This window comes from Syngnathoides biaculeatus, chromosome 4 (genome assembly GCF_019802595.1).
Source record: "Syngnathoides biaculeatus isolate LvHL_M chromosome 4, ASM1980259v1, whole genome shotgun sequence".
NCBI classification, from domain to species: Eukaryota; Metazoa; Chordata; class Actinopteri; order Syngnathiformes; family Syngnathidae; genus Syngnathoides; species Syngnathoides biaculeatus.
Window position 1 is genome coordinate 5,792,777 of NC_084643.1, and position 16,992 is coordinate 5,809,768.

The 16,992-nt window shown below is 47.6% G+C and overlaps 2 protein-coding genes across 3 annotated transcripts in view; both read right to left on the bottom strand.

The window, feature by feature from the left end:
- Positions 1–815: 815 nt before the first annotated feature.
- Positions 816–13,330, bottom strand: dnajb5 (DnaJ heat shock protein family (Hsp40) member B5). Of its 2 annotated transcripts, XM_061816983.1 has the most exons (5): positions 11,855–13,330; positions 11,525–11,637; positions 9,688–9,900; positions 8,447–9,102; positions 816–4,022 (listed from the first exon to the last, which is right to left on the bottom strand). In XM_061816983.1, exons 3-5 carry the CDS (start codon positions 9,896–9,898, stop codon positions 3,789–3,791), a joined length of 1,101 nt encoding a protein of 366 aa, XP_061672967.1. In that variant the 5' UTR covers positions 9,899–9,900; positions 11,525–11,637; positions 11,855–13,330; the 3' UTR covers positions 816–3,788. The 2 variants fall into 2 exon arrangements, with proteins under 2 accessions (XP_061672967.1, XP_061672968.1); XM_061816984.1 differs by lacking the exon at positions 11,855–13,330 and having other exon boundaries at positions 11,525–11,676.
- A 1,590-nt stretch (positions 13,331–14,920) lies between these two features.
- Positions 14,921–16,992, bottom strand: part of epg5 (ectopic P-granules autophagy protein 5 homolog (C. elegans)) — a 33,879-nt gene continuing 31,807 nt past the window's right edge. Inside the window, exon 45 of the mRNA XM_061816981.1 lies at positions 14,921–16,893. Within this exon, the coding sequence (XP_061672965.1) occupies positions 16,711–16,893 (183 nt within the window). The 3' untranslated portion in view covers positions 14,921–16,710. The remainder of the gene's footprint in view (positions 16,894–16,992) is intronic.

Consider the following 16,992-nt stretch of genomic DNA (forward strand, 5'->3'; position numbering starts at 1 on the left):
TTACAAGATTGCGCTATTTTAACCTCACGTGGACATAATTGCTCCCTGGGTGAACGCTCGCCGGCTTGCCAGAAACAGTCAACGCAGCGACGCAGCATTAGCGACGGCGTGGCGTGCAATTCGTGCCGCTCGTCTGCCGGCATCGACCTTCCCGCGGCTCACTAATCATCTGCTTTTTTCCCCTCACCCTGTGACACCTTAACAGAGGTCACCTCCGCCATCTGGTTCATTTAGATTTAAAAAAAAAAAAGTATGAAATAAAAATTGAGCCTACCTGGAATGTCTTTTTTTTTTTGGGTAGATGAGAAAAATGACAGCCGGTATGTTTTTTTTTTTTTTTAGCAGACCAAGGTCAAAGTCTTCCTAACTTGTTGATCTGTAACCGAAGCTGATGTCCAAACTCCACGGGATTCAACACACTTGCGGTCGAAATATGTTTTTCTTTCTTTTGCGTTATGTATTCCCCATGGCCAAAAGCACACATTTACTAAAGTCTAGATCCAGTGCTTATTATCTTTAGAAAAACTCAGTATCTAAATGAGTACTCGTTAGGATCGATGTGATTGAAATGAGTAAATGTTTCAAATAATTTAATGGTGGTTGGTAATGTGAATCGCCGTGCGTTTGAATCCCAGTTCCGGCCCTTCCGTGTGGACTTTGGAGAAACTACGCTGGGCTGCGATCATTTCACATTTGTGCTTTTTGTCCGTCACGACATGTAGACCAACAGTTTCAAACATTTGGTTTTTATTTGTTGCCATTTTAAAAACAACGAACACTGGCAAATGCACTGAAGTGGTGAGCAGCAGCAGCAGCAGCAGCAGCACGTGTGCTTTCTGCCTGGAGCCGACTTCATATTTCATATGGTATGACATTATCCATGTCCTGATGTCATCCAGGGCTTATTTGAGTTCTTTTACAGGACGTCAAGTGCATTTATTTGCGATTACCGTTTGCGTACAACTGCACGTTCAGTAATGAGAGCCGAGGCGGGAGATTGAAACTCATTCGAATGTGCAGCTATATTTAATATTTTGGCCAACTAATGCACAGTAGACCCCTCAAACTGCCTATAAACAACTTTAGAAATAACCAAAGGGCCACCTACAAGTGAAACATAGCACAGCGGATCCAGTATTCGCACTGTATATTCATGGGTTTCTCCTTAAAAAAAAAAAAAAAAGGTTAAATATCAATGTACAGATGTTACACGTGGCACAAGCAAAGTTTAAATATGAATAAATTAGTCAACGAAAGCAAAAGGTTGTTGTCGGCACCGCTCACGGTAGCACCAGCGCCTTGGAATGACACGAGAGAAATCGAAACAAAACGGGCGACAAGATGGCGGCCCCCGGAGGACTCACCGTGACAGTATTTATTGTCCAGCTCTATTCAGTGGTACTGCAACTCAACCTGTGCTGAATGGACCTTTCCGACCCGTCAATCGCTCGTACAATAATAGCCAATCAGATAGCCGCATTGTCTTGACACGCCCCTCTCGCCATGTTGCCCCGCAAGCAATGCTGGTTGTCAGTAGCGTGCGCTTGGAAAAGTTTATGTTACGAGGAAAATGGTCCTCAGATGCGCTTGGAGGACGCGCAATTCTGATGAAAGATTACAAGGGGCCCGCTTGATTCATTTTCCAAAGCCTAAAACACAGTTGACGAAGTGTCTACGATGGATTAAGGCTCGCGGAAGAGCGCGCGTACAACTAAATGTGGACAATATCAACAAACACAAGGCTGTGTGTTCCAAGGTAAGTGAGGGAGAAGTATCTTGAATTATTATCAGGGCTTTATACATTGCAGGAGAACAACTTTCACTTTGTTAGCGTATGACTGACCTGCTGAATGAAGCGTGTCATGTTTTATGCCGGAGAGTCGGGTTAGCGATACGTAAATACGCTAATGTCGTGCAAGAGAAATTTCTATTTGCCGATTTGCATCACATCGGACTTTTAAGACAGAGCACTGGGTTCCATTACGGGCCGGGTCAAATGAATACACCCACTCACTTCTAAAGAATCGACTTCAAACCTGTTCTGTTCAGTCGCCATTTTGGAAGCTTGCGGGACATGGCAACTGTAGCTAAGGGGGCGGAGCTTAAGATCGCCAGTCGGAAAGGTCCGTAGCATTTGACAGCAAAATAAATGAGTCCGCGCGAGGATGTCTACTGGTTGCGCGCGCTTACAGTACAACGTTTTGACTGCTTTTAAGGTCGTTTGCTTACAGTTGCTCATGGCTGGTTGTGTGTTACATTTTTATCTGTTGGTTTTGTGCGCGTGTATGTGTGTGTGTGTTACGACATTTGGCTAAGGCACATAAATAGCGAGCCTGGCTGTGCGGTTCAAACGGAAAAGCACCGATTTTGCTGTGCAAGCTCTGAGCTTAAACTGCTGATTCAGCCAGTATATGATTGTCATTCCTCATTTGTTATTCTAATTCAAGTTGATCATCTAATCGGCAGAGAAGTTCCGAAGAAATAAATGGCGCTGTGTAGAAATATCAGAGGGGCACCCAAAATGGTGCGGAGGAAACCACCGATAGGACTGTTTTGAAAGAGCCAAGATATCATCGTAAAAGGAAAAAATGTAAATCAAACTGACTGGTGTGCAGATAACAAAAAACATGGAGGAACAACAATTTTAATACTGTATGCTGTACGGTATTGTCTATTTCCTGAAATAGTGGCCAGCGGTGTTAAATCAACGGCCTTGTGTACCACACATTTATTATTTTGTCTAGATGCATATTGAAAATAATATTCAATAAGATAAATATTTTTTGTAGAAATGTGTAAAATACTGTACAATGCAAAAATCCACCCTTTATTTTTTGATCCACCCCTTAGCGTAATTTCCGGCCTACAAGCCGCGGCGTTTTTCACACGCTTTCAACCATGTGGTTAATGCGGTGATGCGGCGCTAGCATTAGTGGGGCGCTAGCGTTAGTGCGGCGCTAGCGTTAGCTATCTAGCTTAGCTAGTTTAGTGCCGCGCTAGCGTTAAACTCTTTCTGCATACCGAGGGTTATAACCAGGTGCGCTCTGTAGGCCGGGAATTACGGTAATTGCATTATTATTTTTTTAATGTATTTATTTTTGGACATATGTTTGTTTTTTTACTCAAAAAATTCTTTAATAATTAGGGATAGATCACCACTAATTGTATTAGGGTTGGTCCCCATTCTTTCCCCCCAAAAATTATAAGATCAAGAAATAGATTTTTAAAAATTGGGGAAAAAAAATCCTGCGCGTAATATAATCTGTGGATGCCAAACCCCGATTATGCAGGGATACACATCGATTACTATACTGTAATTATCAAGGAGTATCACTTTGTGCGTCTGAAATTTGGCAGTGACGTCTCCGCTATGTGATGCAGTCGGCAACGAAGCGATGCGTGGCGTCTATGAACTATTTATGGAAGTTACAGTCAAGCCATACTTTTATTTTCCTTCTCCTGTTGCTCAATTAAAGGTAAGCAAAATGTTGTAAATACCTTCTGGTACGAAGCGATGTAATTCGAAACCCACTGTAAACCGCAACAACTATAGTAAGAAACATTGTGTCTCTGATAGTGTCAATCCAAATTTTTGCCAAGGCAGAGTTCTTGTTCCGGCTCTTGCAGTGGATTTTATTAGATTGTGCAGTTTGAACCCCAATAAAATGTCGGCCCCCCACCCGCGAATCCCGAGAGGACCTGTAAAAACGCCGAGAGGGAGTGACGGATCACGGGAGGGGTTCGTAAACCGCAGGAGAGGATCCAGATCCATCTCGGTTACGGAATTCTTACGATGGAGGAAGATGGAGTCTGATAATCTCTTTGGACTGGGGCAAGATCCTGTCCGGGAAGCGGACCGAGAACTCCACGATGAGGTCGCCGCGTTGCGAGGGGTTCTTGGGGAACGGCAGGCCCTCCCCCCGGAGCCGCTTGACCGTCCCGGGTTTGATGATGTCGTGGCACGGCAGGGCGATGAAACGCTTCTCCAGCGTGGGGATGCTGAGCGTGCAGCCGCACAACGCCTGCGGGCCAAAGGACACACGCTGGAAATTTCTCTCTTCCGAAGTGCGTTCATAACTTAGCGGTCCCGAGAACAATATGGATTAAAAAAGTGAGTCTTCCTTCAATAAATGATGCTCATGAGTAAGTACCGAGATCATGTGTGTGAAAAAGGGGCTCGAATATTTACAAGAGCCGCCTTGCGGGGTTCCGCCCAACGATGAATAAAAACATGACAGGAAGTGGAAAAACTTTACCGTTCAGTGTGTGTCCTCGTCAGAGGAGCGACACGTTACACACGGGACTAATTTTAGCAACCTTCTCATAGCCCGGACTGACGAAGAGAGCCAGGAATAGTCCGAGGACCCGTCACGCCGTCCGGCGGCGAAAAGGCCCAATGCGCGTCGCTTTTCCGTGAATTCCAGGCGGTTCACTCATTGTCATGATGAAAGAAATAATTTTCCACACGTAAATTTTCTATGCCGCTCATCCTCACGAGGGTCGTGGGGAGTGCTGGAGCCTATCCCAGCTGTCAAGAGGCAGGAGGCGGGGTACAGCCTGAACTGGTTGCTAGCCAATCGCAGACAAACAGTCGCAGGACTCACAATCACACCTTGGGGCAATTTAGAATGTCCAATTCACGTCGCATGTTTTTGGGATGTGGGAGGAAACCGGAGTGCCTGGAGAAAACCCACGTAGGCACGGGGAGAACACGCAAACTCCACACAGAACCCCGGTCCTCAGAACTGTGCTCTACAGCTGCGCCACCATCCTGCCAACTTAAAGTTAATATTACTCGAAAACCAAGTAAGCATGGACGGTATTAGGAACACCTACGTGGAAGTAAATAAGTGCCACCAGGGTTTGAATTTGAAATGTAAAGCGATCAAATTTTCAATAGTTCGGTGTCTAAAATTCACCGTCTGTGGCACCAGGCGGGGTTACTTCAGGTCAGAACCGCACAGCCAGCCAATCCAGTTACGCTTTCTTAGTATGTGACGTCACCTGACTAAGAAAGCGTAACTGGATTGGCTGGGTGTTCGGTTCTGACCTGAAGTAACCCCGCCTGGTGGCACAGACGGCGAAATGTAGCCGGTGTAATTGTTAACATTGAAAAAAAACAAAACGTTTCTTTCGGCTTGTCCCTTTTGGGGTCGCCACAGCGTGTCAGCTCAGATGAACGCAATTTTTACGCCGGATGGCCTTCCTGACGCAACCCTTCTCAGGGAGTGGAGGCCCCAGTGGGATACGAACCCACGTTAACGTTGAAAAGTTACACTGAAATACAACTATTGAAAACGTGATCACTTTGCATTTCAAATTCAAATCCCGGTGGCACTTATTTCCTTCCATGCACCTGCGCCTCCTAATGAGATCCTATGAAAAAGATTTGTTTACCGATACAGCATGCTAAGTTTCGCCAGACACGGCGAAGAGAATAAGTATTTGAACAGCCTGCTACATTGCAAGTTCTCCCGCTTAGAAATCATGGAGGGGTCTGAAATCTTCATCGTAGGTGCATGTCCGCTGTGAGAGAGATCATCTAAAAAGAAAAATCCAGAAATCACAATGTATGATTTTTTTTAAAAACGATTTATTTGTGTGATACAGCTGCAAATAAGTATTTGAACACCTGTCCGTCAGCTAGAATTCTGGCCCTCAAAGACCCGTTAGTCCGCCTTTAAAAGTCCACCTCCACTCCATGTATGATCCTGAATCAGTCAATAGTCAATAAGAAGAAGCATATCAAGGTTGTAGCGTGGCCTAGCCAGTCTCCAGACTTAAACCCAATAGAAAATCTTTCGAGGGAGCTGAAACTCAGCGACAGCCCAAGAAATCTCTCTGATCTATATAAGATCTGTGTGGAGGAGTGGGCCAAAATCCCTCCTGCAATGTGCGCAAAACTGGTGAACAACTACAGGAAACCTTTGACCTCTGTAATCGCAAAGAAAGGCTACTGTACCAAATATTAACATTGGTTTTCTCAGGTGTTCAAATACTTATTTGCAGCTGTATCACACAAATAAATCGTTGAGAAAAATCATACATTGTGATTTCTGGATTTTTCTTTTTGGATGATCTCTCTCACAGTGGACATGCACCCACGATGACAATTTCAGCCCCCTCCATGCCTCCTTTCCACTGCGCTTGCACCCACAAGTGTGGGGTCCGCCACTTTAAATCACAGCAGAGCGATACCATGCTCGCGCTGAGCGATCACGTCTTCGGGCAAAAGGAATAAGAGCTCGTTTTTTTCTTTGGATTCTGAATCATTCGACCCACTTCCCTAACGTTCCCCAGTTCGAGCTGCCATCCTCCCGTCCCACATCCCCCCCCCCCCCCAAATCCCTTCTTCGAGCTGCAAACACTCCGGCTGTGAGACGCGTGCGCTCTAATCCTCATCAGAACACGCAGTCCACGAGCTGAGCCCAAAACTCCTTCTAAAAGGGAAGCCGAACGATATTATCACGACTGGTGTCCAAATAATTACCCCGACGCCTTTGCCGCTAAGTGCCCCGAAAGTGGCCGGCGCCATTTGAAGCGACGTTACAACTCGTGTACTTCACGGACGAATGAGTCTCGAGTCGTGCTCCAGGCCCGGCTGCATGTTTTACGTCGACCGTCCGACGGGGGACGCCTGCTCGCGGTCGCGCGGCGGAAAGAACAAGAGCAGAGAGAGTCCGCTCTGCAACAGTCACACGAGGACACCGCGAGTCCGATCCTGTCACGGAGGATTTCCTCCGGCCTGAGCGTCCACAAAAACCACACATGCACGAGTACTCCAATGGGTTCAGATTATGAAACACGGTCACGCATTTCGTGCTCGGGTCGGAGTGTGGGATCCCAAAATGCTCGCAATGTCCAAAACATTAGGGACATAGTCCAAACGGATGCAATGCTTTTACGGTTTTGATTGACAGCTCGCAAATTTAAACGATCGTGCCGTGGGCGACAAATCGTAAAAAAATATGAAAATTGACCTTCACTACAAATGTGAATGACTTCCGATATTATTGTAGTTGAAACTCGAAATATACATCAAAGTATGATTGCAAAAACACTGATCTTATATCATGAATAATATCCATCCATTTTCTTTTGCCGCTTATCCTCACGAGGGTCGCTGGAGACTATCACAGCTGTCCCTGAACTGGTTGCCAGCCCAAGCGCAGGGCACATCGAGACAAACAGCCGCACTCACAATCACACCTTGGGGCAATTTAGAGTCTCCAATTAATGTCAGTTTTTGGGGGTGTGGGAGGAAACCCACGCAGGCACGGGGGAGAACGTGCAAACTCCACACAGGTGGGTCCGGAATTGAACCCGAGTCCTCGGACCTGCGAGGCCACCGCTTTACCAGCTGAGCCCACCGCGCATGAATAATATATAATTTACAAGTGGTTTGAGTTAGAGAAAAAAATGCACAGGAAGTGCAAGGCGCATCATTTTTCTATTTTTTTTTTTTCCCAGTCACACATGGCTACTGTCATTTTTTTCATAAATAACAAATCTACGAATAATAAATAGATCCAGCTCAGGCTGTTCTCCCATGAACTTCCACCACCGGCGGTAGCGATCGGTTCCTTTCTTTGGATCATCTTGAGGTGTTTCTCCAGCCTCAAGCTCACGAGGATCTTTGCGCGCCCGATAGCCGTTAGCCACAGCTAGCTACTCCTCCGCTAACGTAGCACCTTCGGCGTAGCGGGTTGTTTGGATAGAATCTGCCGTTACAGAAAGAGCGCAAAAACACCTGGATCGACATGAATCCGTTCGCGACTATTTTGATAATCGGTCATTCACCAATCGCCGGGGGTTTACTGTACGCTTATATAATATCGCAATATAATGTTGTAGTTTGCAGTGGTATGGAATTGCTCTGTCATACTGAAAACTGTCTGTTTGTGTCATGAGCAAAGGATTGGGCACTGCAAAGAGGGGCGTGGCCAGGCCACTGCTCTGGGCGGTGACACCAGTAATTAGACAAGCATTTAAGTTGGAGTTTTTGTCACTGGCGTTTGCCAGTTCGTTGCCTTGCGTTAGTGAGTTGCATTCACTTCCCGCTTCTATGCCTAAATTAGAGTAACCCCAGTCACAGCGATTCTGTGCCGTTTTGTTTGATCCTGTCCTGTTGAGTTGTTAGTTTGCCCCATAGTCATCGGACCTCGCTGTATGTCTTTTGGATCCCGCCTAGCCTAGCGTTTCTGCGCATCTGCCTTGTCGGACTGCTACACCGTGTATGACCCAGTTTTCGGAATAAACTGCATTGAACATTATGCCTCTGCCTCGAAGTCCTGCATTTTGGCTCGCCCCCGCGCCGTTGGTCCATGACAGTTTGTTACTGTCATTACCAAACTGTTTATTGTAATTGTGTATACGTAGATGCATGGATTCCCTGATCAGTTCCGAAATTCGATGAATGAATCGATCAGAAAAGGCCAAAACTCACCTCTTTGAGGCTGATCTTGCAGTTATAAATGATATTGGAACCATCTCGCTTGAAGTGGGCGTGGCCCTTGTCTTTGAGCACAAAGGCGATGTCGGCGGGAATATTCTCGGGGGTCTGGTCGCCCTCCTTGGGGAAGGTGATCTTGGTGCCCTCCTTCCAGCCCTTCTTGATCACAATGTTGAGAATCTTGTCCTCGGTCCTCAAGCTCCTCCCATCCGGGTTCAGCCTGCGGCGCGTGATCTTCATACGCTTGGTGCAGCCGTGGAAGACCTCCTCCAGCGAGACCTTCAGCTCGTGGACCACCGGGGGGTCCTGCTGCTTGCGAGCCGCCCCCGGGCACTCCGGGGGCCCGCCCCTCCTCCTGCGGCCCTCGCTGTTTTTCATCCCTCCCGCGAAGCCAAACGGCCTCCCGAAGTGAACGAAGTGGTCGTCGTCGTCGTCCGCGTCGGCGTCCGGCTCGCCGTCGTTCGCGTGCTCGCTGTGGAAGGGGAAACCGTTGGCGCGGGCGTGGCCGCGGTTGGAGCTGAAAAACATATCGAACGGATTGGAGCCCCCGAAGAAGGTGGCGAAGGTGGCGTGGGGGTCTCCGTGGAAGGTGTAGTGCTGCGTCGAGGTACCGGGAGCACCGGACGAGCTGCTGCCCCCGGTCTTGAAACCTGTGACGAGAACGTATGAACTTTTGAATGTAAAATACCAATCGAATTGCTTTAATATTGGACGCATTTCCCACGCGACGTTCCATAATTTCCAATATTTGACTGCCTGATTTGACTGTTAACAGAAATTCCGGAGGATTCGGGACGTTGCCAGAACTGGACGAGCGTGCGTGTGTTAGCTCGAAAACAGTCCCTGGCAAATCCATCCCTGAAGACCCGAGTTACGCACCCCCACCGTAGCTTGACACAAAACACCCACAGATCCAAAGTCCAGCCGTCACGGCTATTCATATCTCATCGTCTGGAAAGTCGGCGGGTGACGACCTCGAAAGTCCCGCACTCGCGTAAAAGGACGCTGAATTGCTTCACGGGTGACTTCAATCGCAACTCCAACCCTACCCAAAGTAATGATCACCTAAAACCAGAACCGTATCACAAACGCAAACATGCAAAGGCAGAATTTCTGACACAGTTCTTGTTTTGGCTCCTACTGGATTGTGCGAGTACACTGAAAACCGCGGTGAACTATCAGAGGGTCTTTTAGCGGGGCTCGATCGGGGCGGGCCGAAAGGACTCTCCGCTCACCTTCCTCCCCGAGCTGGTCGTAGACGAGCCTCTTCTTGGGGTCGCTGAGCACCTCGTAGGCCTCGGCGATCTCCTTGAACTTCTCCTCGGCGTCGGCATCCGTGTTCTTGTCAGGGTGGAAGCGCAGCGCCATGCGCCGGTAGGCCTTCTTGATCTCCTCCTCGTTGGAGCCCTTGGGGATGCCCAAGGTCTTGTAGTAGTCTTTCCCCATGGCTGCGGAGCGGCGGACAAGAGCGTCGGGTTCTTATCTCGAACGAGGAACCGGAACCGTCGTGACTGAGACGCAGCGTGAGGATTCCTTAATTGATCCCACGGAAAAATTCGGATTTTGATACGTCGCTCAGGCAACTATCGAATGATCATTGACGGAGATGTGAATCTCCTTAAAAAATGAATTGATTTGATATCTTGAGATACAGAATGTACAGATGCTTTCGCCAAGGGTGTCAAATTTGTTTTGTTAGTTACGATTTCCCTCGGAGGGGCGATTTGACTGTGAAGGTGTAGAAATGGTTATCATCCATCCGTTTTCTGAGCTGCTTATCCTCACGAGGGTCGCGGGAGTGCTGGAGCCTGTCAGCAGGCAGGAGGCGGGGTACACCCTGAACTGGTTGCCAGCCAATCCCAGGGTACATCGAGACAAAGAACCGCACTCACAATCACACCTAGGGACAATTTAGAGGGTCCAATTAATGTTTGTTTTTGGGATGTGGGAGGAAACCGGAGTGCCCGGAGAACATGCAAACTTCACACATGGGGGGGGGGGATTGAACCAGGGACCTCAGAACTGTACGGCCAACCCTTTCCAGCTGTGCCACCGTTCCGCCTACAAATGGCTAATCACCTCATATTATTACATATACAGTCCACAAGAAATACTGTTGACGCACAACCAATTCTGAAATCAGGATTACAGGATTCAGTTCCTGTCAAAAAAAAAAAAAAAAAAAAGGGGGCGATTGGTAACAAAAATGAATAATACTTGTAACATTTTACCAGACCCTGATGCACATGATTTGCTTCCGCGGGCAACATAAAATGATTTGGCGGGCCGTGTCTGGCCCCCGGGCCTTATGTTTGACACCAGTGCTGCAGGTAGTCCGATGGATAGTTGTAGGGATTAGCTGAGTTTGACCTTCACGGGCCAGCAACTAAAGTATATGCCAGATTGGATTAGTAAAACTGAGAAATTAATTTGAAAAAAAAAAAATTACATTGACAATACAACTCAAACTCAAATGAAAGTCAATGGGGAGGACTTTCCGCATCCCTAATTATTTTTTCATAATTTTGCCGCACTTCTTATTGATTTGTTTTGTTCTTTTAGATATTTGAGTGATTTTTTTCTTCTTTTTTATTTAATGTGAGGAGCTCAAGCGCTCGGGAAAATCTTTAGCCACGGGGAGTGCAAGCGAGGACTCTCCTCCGAGTGCACGAAGAGCAAACAACGATGTTGCCATGGCGACACGGATGCTGATGGGTCGAAGTCAGGTACGGAGCGCGGACGAGGAATCCCCCATCACCTGCTTTGTCGAAGGGCTTCTCCCACGAATAAAATGATTAATTGCCGCAAATATTTGCAATCATATGCCTGGATGGCTTCTATTGTCCACTGCGGGTGGGAACAAAGAGTCCAAATGCCGTCTGCTTCGATCAGAAATACAACAATACAGTCATAGGAAAATGGAAAATGGGAGTGCTCGATAAAGAAATTCGAGTGGGAACCCCCCCCCCAACGCCGCACTCAATATTAATATTATAAACGAGGGTGACACGTTCAATGGCAACACGTAAAAAGCCCAATTTAAAAAGAACCGTGAGTGGAACTGGATCCTACCGAAAGGAGACGAGGTTTTGGCTGTTCACATCACCGCGGTCCGGCGTCCCCGGCTTCTCCCCCGGCGCTCCGACCGGGTTCTGTGTTGCTCTTTTCCGAACTGCCGCTTCCGTCTCCAGTGACGTCAGGAGAGAAAATAACGCGTGAGGCGAGCGGAGTGGAGGACCTCGACGCACATATCCACGACGGCGGTGATGTATTTTAAAATAACTCTTGAGCGTGTCTGATTAAATCTGGATTTAACCCCCACAGCACCAGTGACTGCCCTGAGCCAATTTTAACCCCCCCCCCCCCCCCCCGGGAGGGATTTCATTTGAGTCATTTCCTTACCTTGTCTGGCCGCGCATCCAAAATTCTGCTTCTGACTTTGCCTGGAATGTGCCGTCGAGTCTTCCAAAAGGAAGCCCAACCCTCGCACCGGTTCTGTTCTGCCCACGACGTGTGTCCACGAGGAAAAAATAATAATAAAAAAAAATTGACGTCAGGATATAATTCGGGATTATTTCCCTCACACATCACGGAAATGTTTCTTGTGTGTTTTGTTGTTGCTCCCGAATACACTCGCGTAAATCATTCAAAAATATCTCTTACAGAGAAATGCATCCGGCATAAAAGCAGCGGTGACACAATTTTCTTATGATATACCGACAAATTTTGATTGAACGGAATGAGATTTACCTGATTTTGAATGTACCAGACCCAAATACTGTCCAGTCCGACCCAACGATTTCATGCATCAGCGAGGTAACTTCGGATAAACTTTAAAACTATTCAAACATCTTTTTGAATATTAAAAAACAAAAACAAATATATATATATACACACAACGCCATCCATTTTCTTAGCCGCTTATCCTCACAAGGGTTGCAGGGAATGCTGGAGCCTGTCCAACCTGTCAACAGGCAGGAGCCGGGGTACACCCTGAAGTGGTCGCCAGCCAATCGCAGCGCACGTCGAGACAAACAGCCGCACTCACAATCGCACCTCGGGGCAATTTCGAGTGTCCGATTAATGTTGTGGAAACCGGAGTACCCAGAGGAAACCCACGCAGGCACGGGGAGAACATGCAAACTCCACACAGGTGGGGCAGTGATCGAACCCGGGTCCTCAGAACCGTGAGGCCACCGTGCCGCCTATAAATATATATATAAGGAAAACCGCGCCACATCGCGGAGGAGGCAGTCGTGGTGTGGATGTGTATGTTCTTGAACAGTGGCGTCAAACTCATTTTTGCCACACCGTAGTTGTTATTATGATTGTGAAACAATAACAATTTTTAACCGTCTCCTTATATTTACGCATGCAATTTATCAACTAGTCTTTGAATCAGAAATAAAGCTAAGCGGGTTTTTCCGACTATTGTTCATTTTGTTTGGAAACACAAAAATCCTGGAAATATCTCCAAGTTGTCATTTATGACATGGCAAATTTGAAATTTCAACAAAAATCCTCGAAGATGACACACACGATTTGCCTCCGTGGGCCACATAAAACCATACGGCGGGCCAGAGCTGGCCCCCGGGCCTCGAGTTTGACACCAGTGTTCTAGAACGTGCTTACGATTGCTGACAGTTGCAAAACACGATACATCACCAGCTGTATGCGACGACCCACTGACTACGACAGATGCAGGATGAATAATGCAGTATTACTGTACAAGCAACTGGAGCGTCTCCGGGGAGGAAAGAAAGATCGTACATCTCAAGTGCGACTAAAAAAAAAGGACGATTACTGCCCGTGTTGTTTCCTGTTATCAAGAGGTACAACAAAAAATATATATATATAATAATATCCTGAGTATCAACAGATATAAGGTAGTTTGTATATGATGATGCAGTTCAACATGCAGCCCACTATTTTCTAAAAATGAACTTGGGACGGAACGCCGGCGAAGCTCTGAGTCATTACCGGTGACTTTTAAGTGTTAAGTGCACAAAGGCGGCGCCGGCAGCGGGGGCAAAGTGGCCCGATGGGTCACTTGGAGAGAAGTGCACGGTTGAGTCATCGCGCCGCCTTCACCTGTTGACACCGCGAGGGAACTTCGAGCGACGTTTGTGGAATAGTTTAATAGGGGCTGAACTTAGGAAAACTACATTAATATTCATGTAAAGATGTATTTCGGCCCACGCTTTGTGACAGAGCTGCTCCATCCGTCTATCTCGGGGTTCAAAGGTCATTTATGAAATGGAACGTTTCAGATCCTTCCACTGATGTTCAACAGGGTTTAGATCAGGGATTATCCAAAACCACCTCACAATACGTCAATGTTTTCGTCTTTTTGGGTGTTTTTAACAGTGTATTATTCATTTTTATGCCACTGTCGGATTTCTCTCCAAGCTTTCTGCCGGTGGTCACCACAGCAAATTGATCAAATTCAAACAATATAGTCTACATGTGTTGCCGCTGTTCACGTTTTGTTGTTTCAACGCAAAGATCCTGAACATTTTGAACATTTTCAAGTAGAATTTGCGACAAGGATTGAATCATCCAGCCATTATCTAAGCAGTTTATCCTCACAAGGGTGCGCGGGAGCGCCACAGCTCATCCCAACTGTCATCGGGCAGAAGGCGGGGTGCGCCCGGGATTCGAACCCGTCCTCATAAACGCGAAGCGACGTCTCCGAAAGCGCACGCTCGGCTCGTTTGGGCGCTCCGGCAGTCTGGGACTAACAATTCCTGACCTGATCCCGGGTTTCCATGGCAACGCGCTTGCCAGGAGTGCATCATTGATCCATTATCTGAGCCGCTTATCCTCACAAGGGCTGCAGGAGCGCCACAGCCTATTCCAACTGCCATCGGGCGGGATGTGGGGTACACCTGGGATTCGAACTCCAGTCCTCATAAATGCGAGGCGACGAGTGCGAAGGCGCACGCTCGGCTTGTTTGGGCGCTCCGGCAGTCTAGGGCTGACTCGATCCCGGGTTTCCACAGCGATGCGCGCCTGCCAAAAGTGCATCATTTTTCCATCATCTGAGCCGCTTATCCTCACAAGGGCCGCGAGAGCGCCGCAGCCTGTCCCAACTGTCGTCGGACAGGAGGGGGGATTCGAACCCCAAACCTCATAAATGCGAGGCAACATCTCCGAAAGCGCACACTTGGCTCATTTGGGCGCTGCGGCAGTCTAGGACCAACAATTCCTGACCCGATCCGGGTTTCCATGGCGACGCAGGGATGTGCCAGACATCGACGCGCCTGCCAGGAGTACTCGTCTCAATTTTACATTTTTTTTTTCTTTTTTATGTGTTCATGTGAGGACATGTAACGTGCTGGCCAGCGTGGCCGCGCTCCATAAATTAGACTCGACCAGCGAAAAGAAGGTCGACGAGAATGCCAGACAGACGAGACGCTTCCCACAGACGCACGTGTGGGAAAGACAAAAAAAAAAAAAAAAAAAAAAATCCCCCGCTCCTCTTTTTGAATTTTTTTTCGGTCTCAAAGCAAACCCGTCTAACTCCCGCCTCCTCTCCCTCTTTCCGTAACCGTGGAAACCGCGGCGGCCAGAAGCGGTGTCAGACGAGGACGTCCGACGTACTCGCACGTGAGCTCGGCGCTGGATGGCTCGCCGTTGCGCAAAGATGATTTATTTTGCAGTTTGTCGCTCCCGGAGAGAACGGCGGGGAGTTTGGGGTGTCTCGCGGCTCCACTTTTCCACGCGCGAGCGTCGTCCGAGCTTTCCCGACAAACGGCGACTGAAACCTTTTCCGCATTAACAGTCAGCGCACGGCGCTGGCGGTGGAAATGTGGAAAAACGGATCGGAACGGAAGAACATTACAGAACCTACAAGAATTTGGGGTACCGGACTCGAAACTACACAATCATGATCCATCCATTTGCTTTGCCGCTTATCCTCACGAGGGTAGCGTGGCGTGCTGGAGCCTATCCCGGCTATCGATGGGCAGGAGGCGGGGGTACATCCTGGACTGGTCGTCAGCCAATCGCAGGGCACAGCGAGACAAACAGCCGCACTCACAATCACACCTTGGGACAATTTAGAGTGTCCAATTAATGTTGCGTGTTTTTGGGATGCGGGAGGAAACGCACGCAGGCACGGGGGAGAACATGCAAACTCCACACAGGTGGGTCCGGGATCGAACCTGGGTCCTCAGAACTGTGAGGCCGACGCTTTAACAGCTGAGCCCACCGTGCTGCCACACAAAAAACAAAAACCTCTTTCCTCCCTCCCCCCTCCAAAACGCTACCAAGGACTATTACAGCCACACCGAAAAGGAAAACATTTACAATTCTGAGTGAATGTTATGAGAAATTATTAGGAAAATCTATATTTTTTAAGGGGGGAAAAATTTATTTTAATATGTCAAGAACAAAAGTTGTATTGTAGAGTCCAAATTCGCACATGAACTCAATATCTGCCTAATGTTCATCAAGATATCATATTTGTTTTCTCCCTCCCCATGACCCTTGTGAGGATAAGCGGGAAAGAAAATGGATGGGTTGATGGATGAATTTGATTTCTCAAAGTGTTCAGCTTCATGATGGAGCTTTTTGGGGTTTTATTATTTGTGAAAATGGAATTAAAAGTAATATATCCACAACATTTGTCACTGTACCAAAATTGTATGTTTTTCATCTTGGCCTTTATTAAGTTAAAAATGTGTCTTTACTCCCGAAATATTACAACTTTATTTTGTATCATTACGACTTCTCCCACTATTTCTTTTTTTTTTTTCAAACTTTTCAGTGTGGACCTTAATATTCCTTCATGGAAAGCACTTTTGGTCGGGGATGAATATGAATATAAATACTGACTCCTTGCTAATTCAGAAAGGCGGCCATCTTTTGTGTGTGAAGAGTACCGAGCCTCTATTAATTTTTTTTTGTTCGACATCTCCTTCAACTTCCTCCATTTTTCTTTTCTTCTTTTTTTGGATTCCCCGTTGGAGCGGTCCGCGGTCTTGACCTCAATGACGATGAACAGATCAGCCGCGAAAAGAGCAAAAAACGGCCCGACGATAAGCAGAGGAAGAAAAGCGCCGACACGGGATGCCAAGAAAACGGATCGGCTCTTGAACAAACGCTCCGACTGAGAACTTTTTTTTACTCCCGAGGCCACTTAACTGCAGTCCCAGTTTCTCGACAAGTGTGCTCCATCGATGATTTTCCCGAGAGGGGGCGGGGGCGGAGGTCGGGGGTCGGGAGGGGGTTCATCGCACCAGGCAGCGTTTGGGTCAGCGGATGACGTGCAAGTATTTGAGGTCCGGGTAGAGCTGGTTTGTCAGCAGGGCCAGGAGTCGAGGTCCGTCTTTGAGGCAGTGACCCGGGTAGCGGATGAACTGAAGAGCTTTTTTCAGCGAGTCTTCCACTTCAGCGTACTGCTTATTGCCGGTCATGGCTTCCAGCGTTCCCAGCGACTGTGCAAAAAAAAAAAAAAACAACAACAACAAAATATAATTTCTATATTCAGGTGACGGTGAAAAGACTCTAAACGCGAAAGCGCGCTTGCTGCCTAC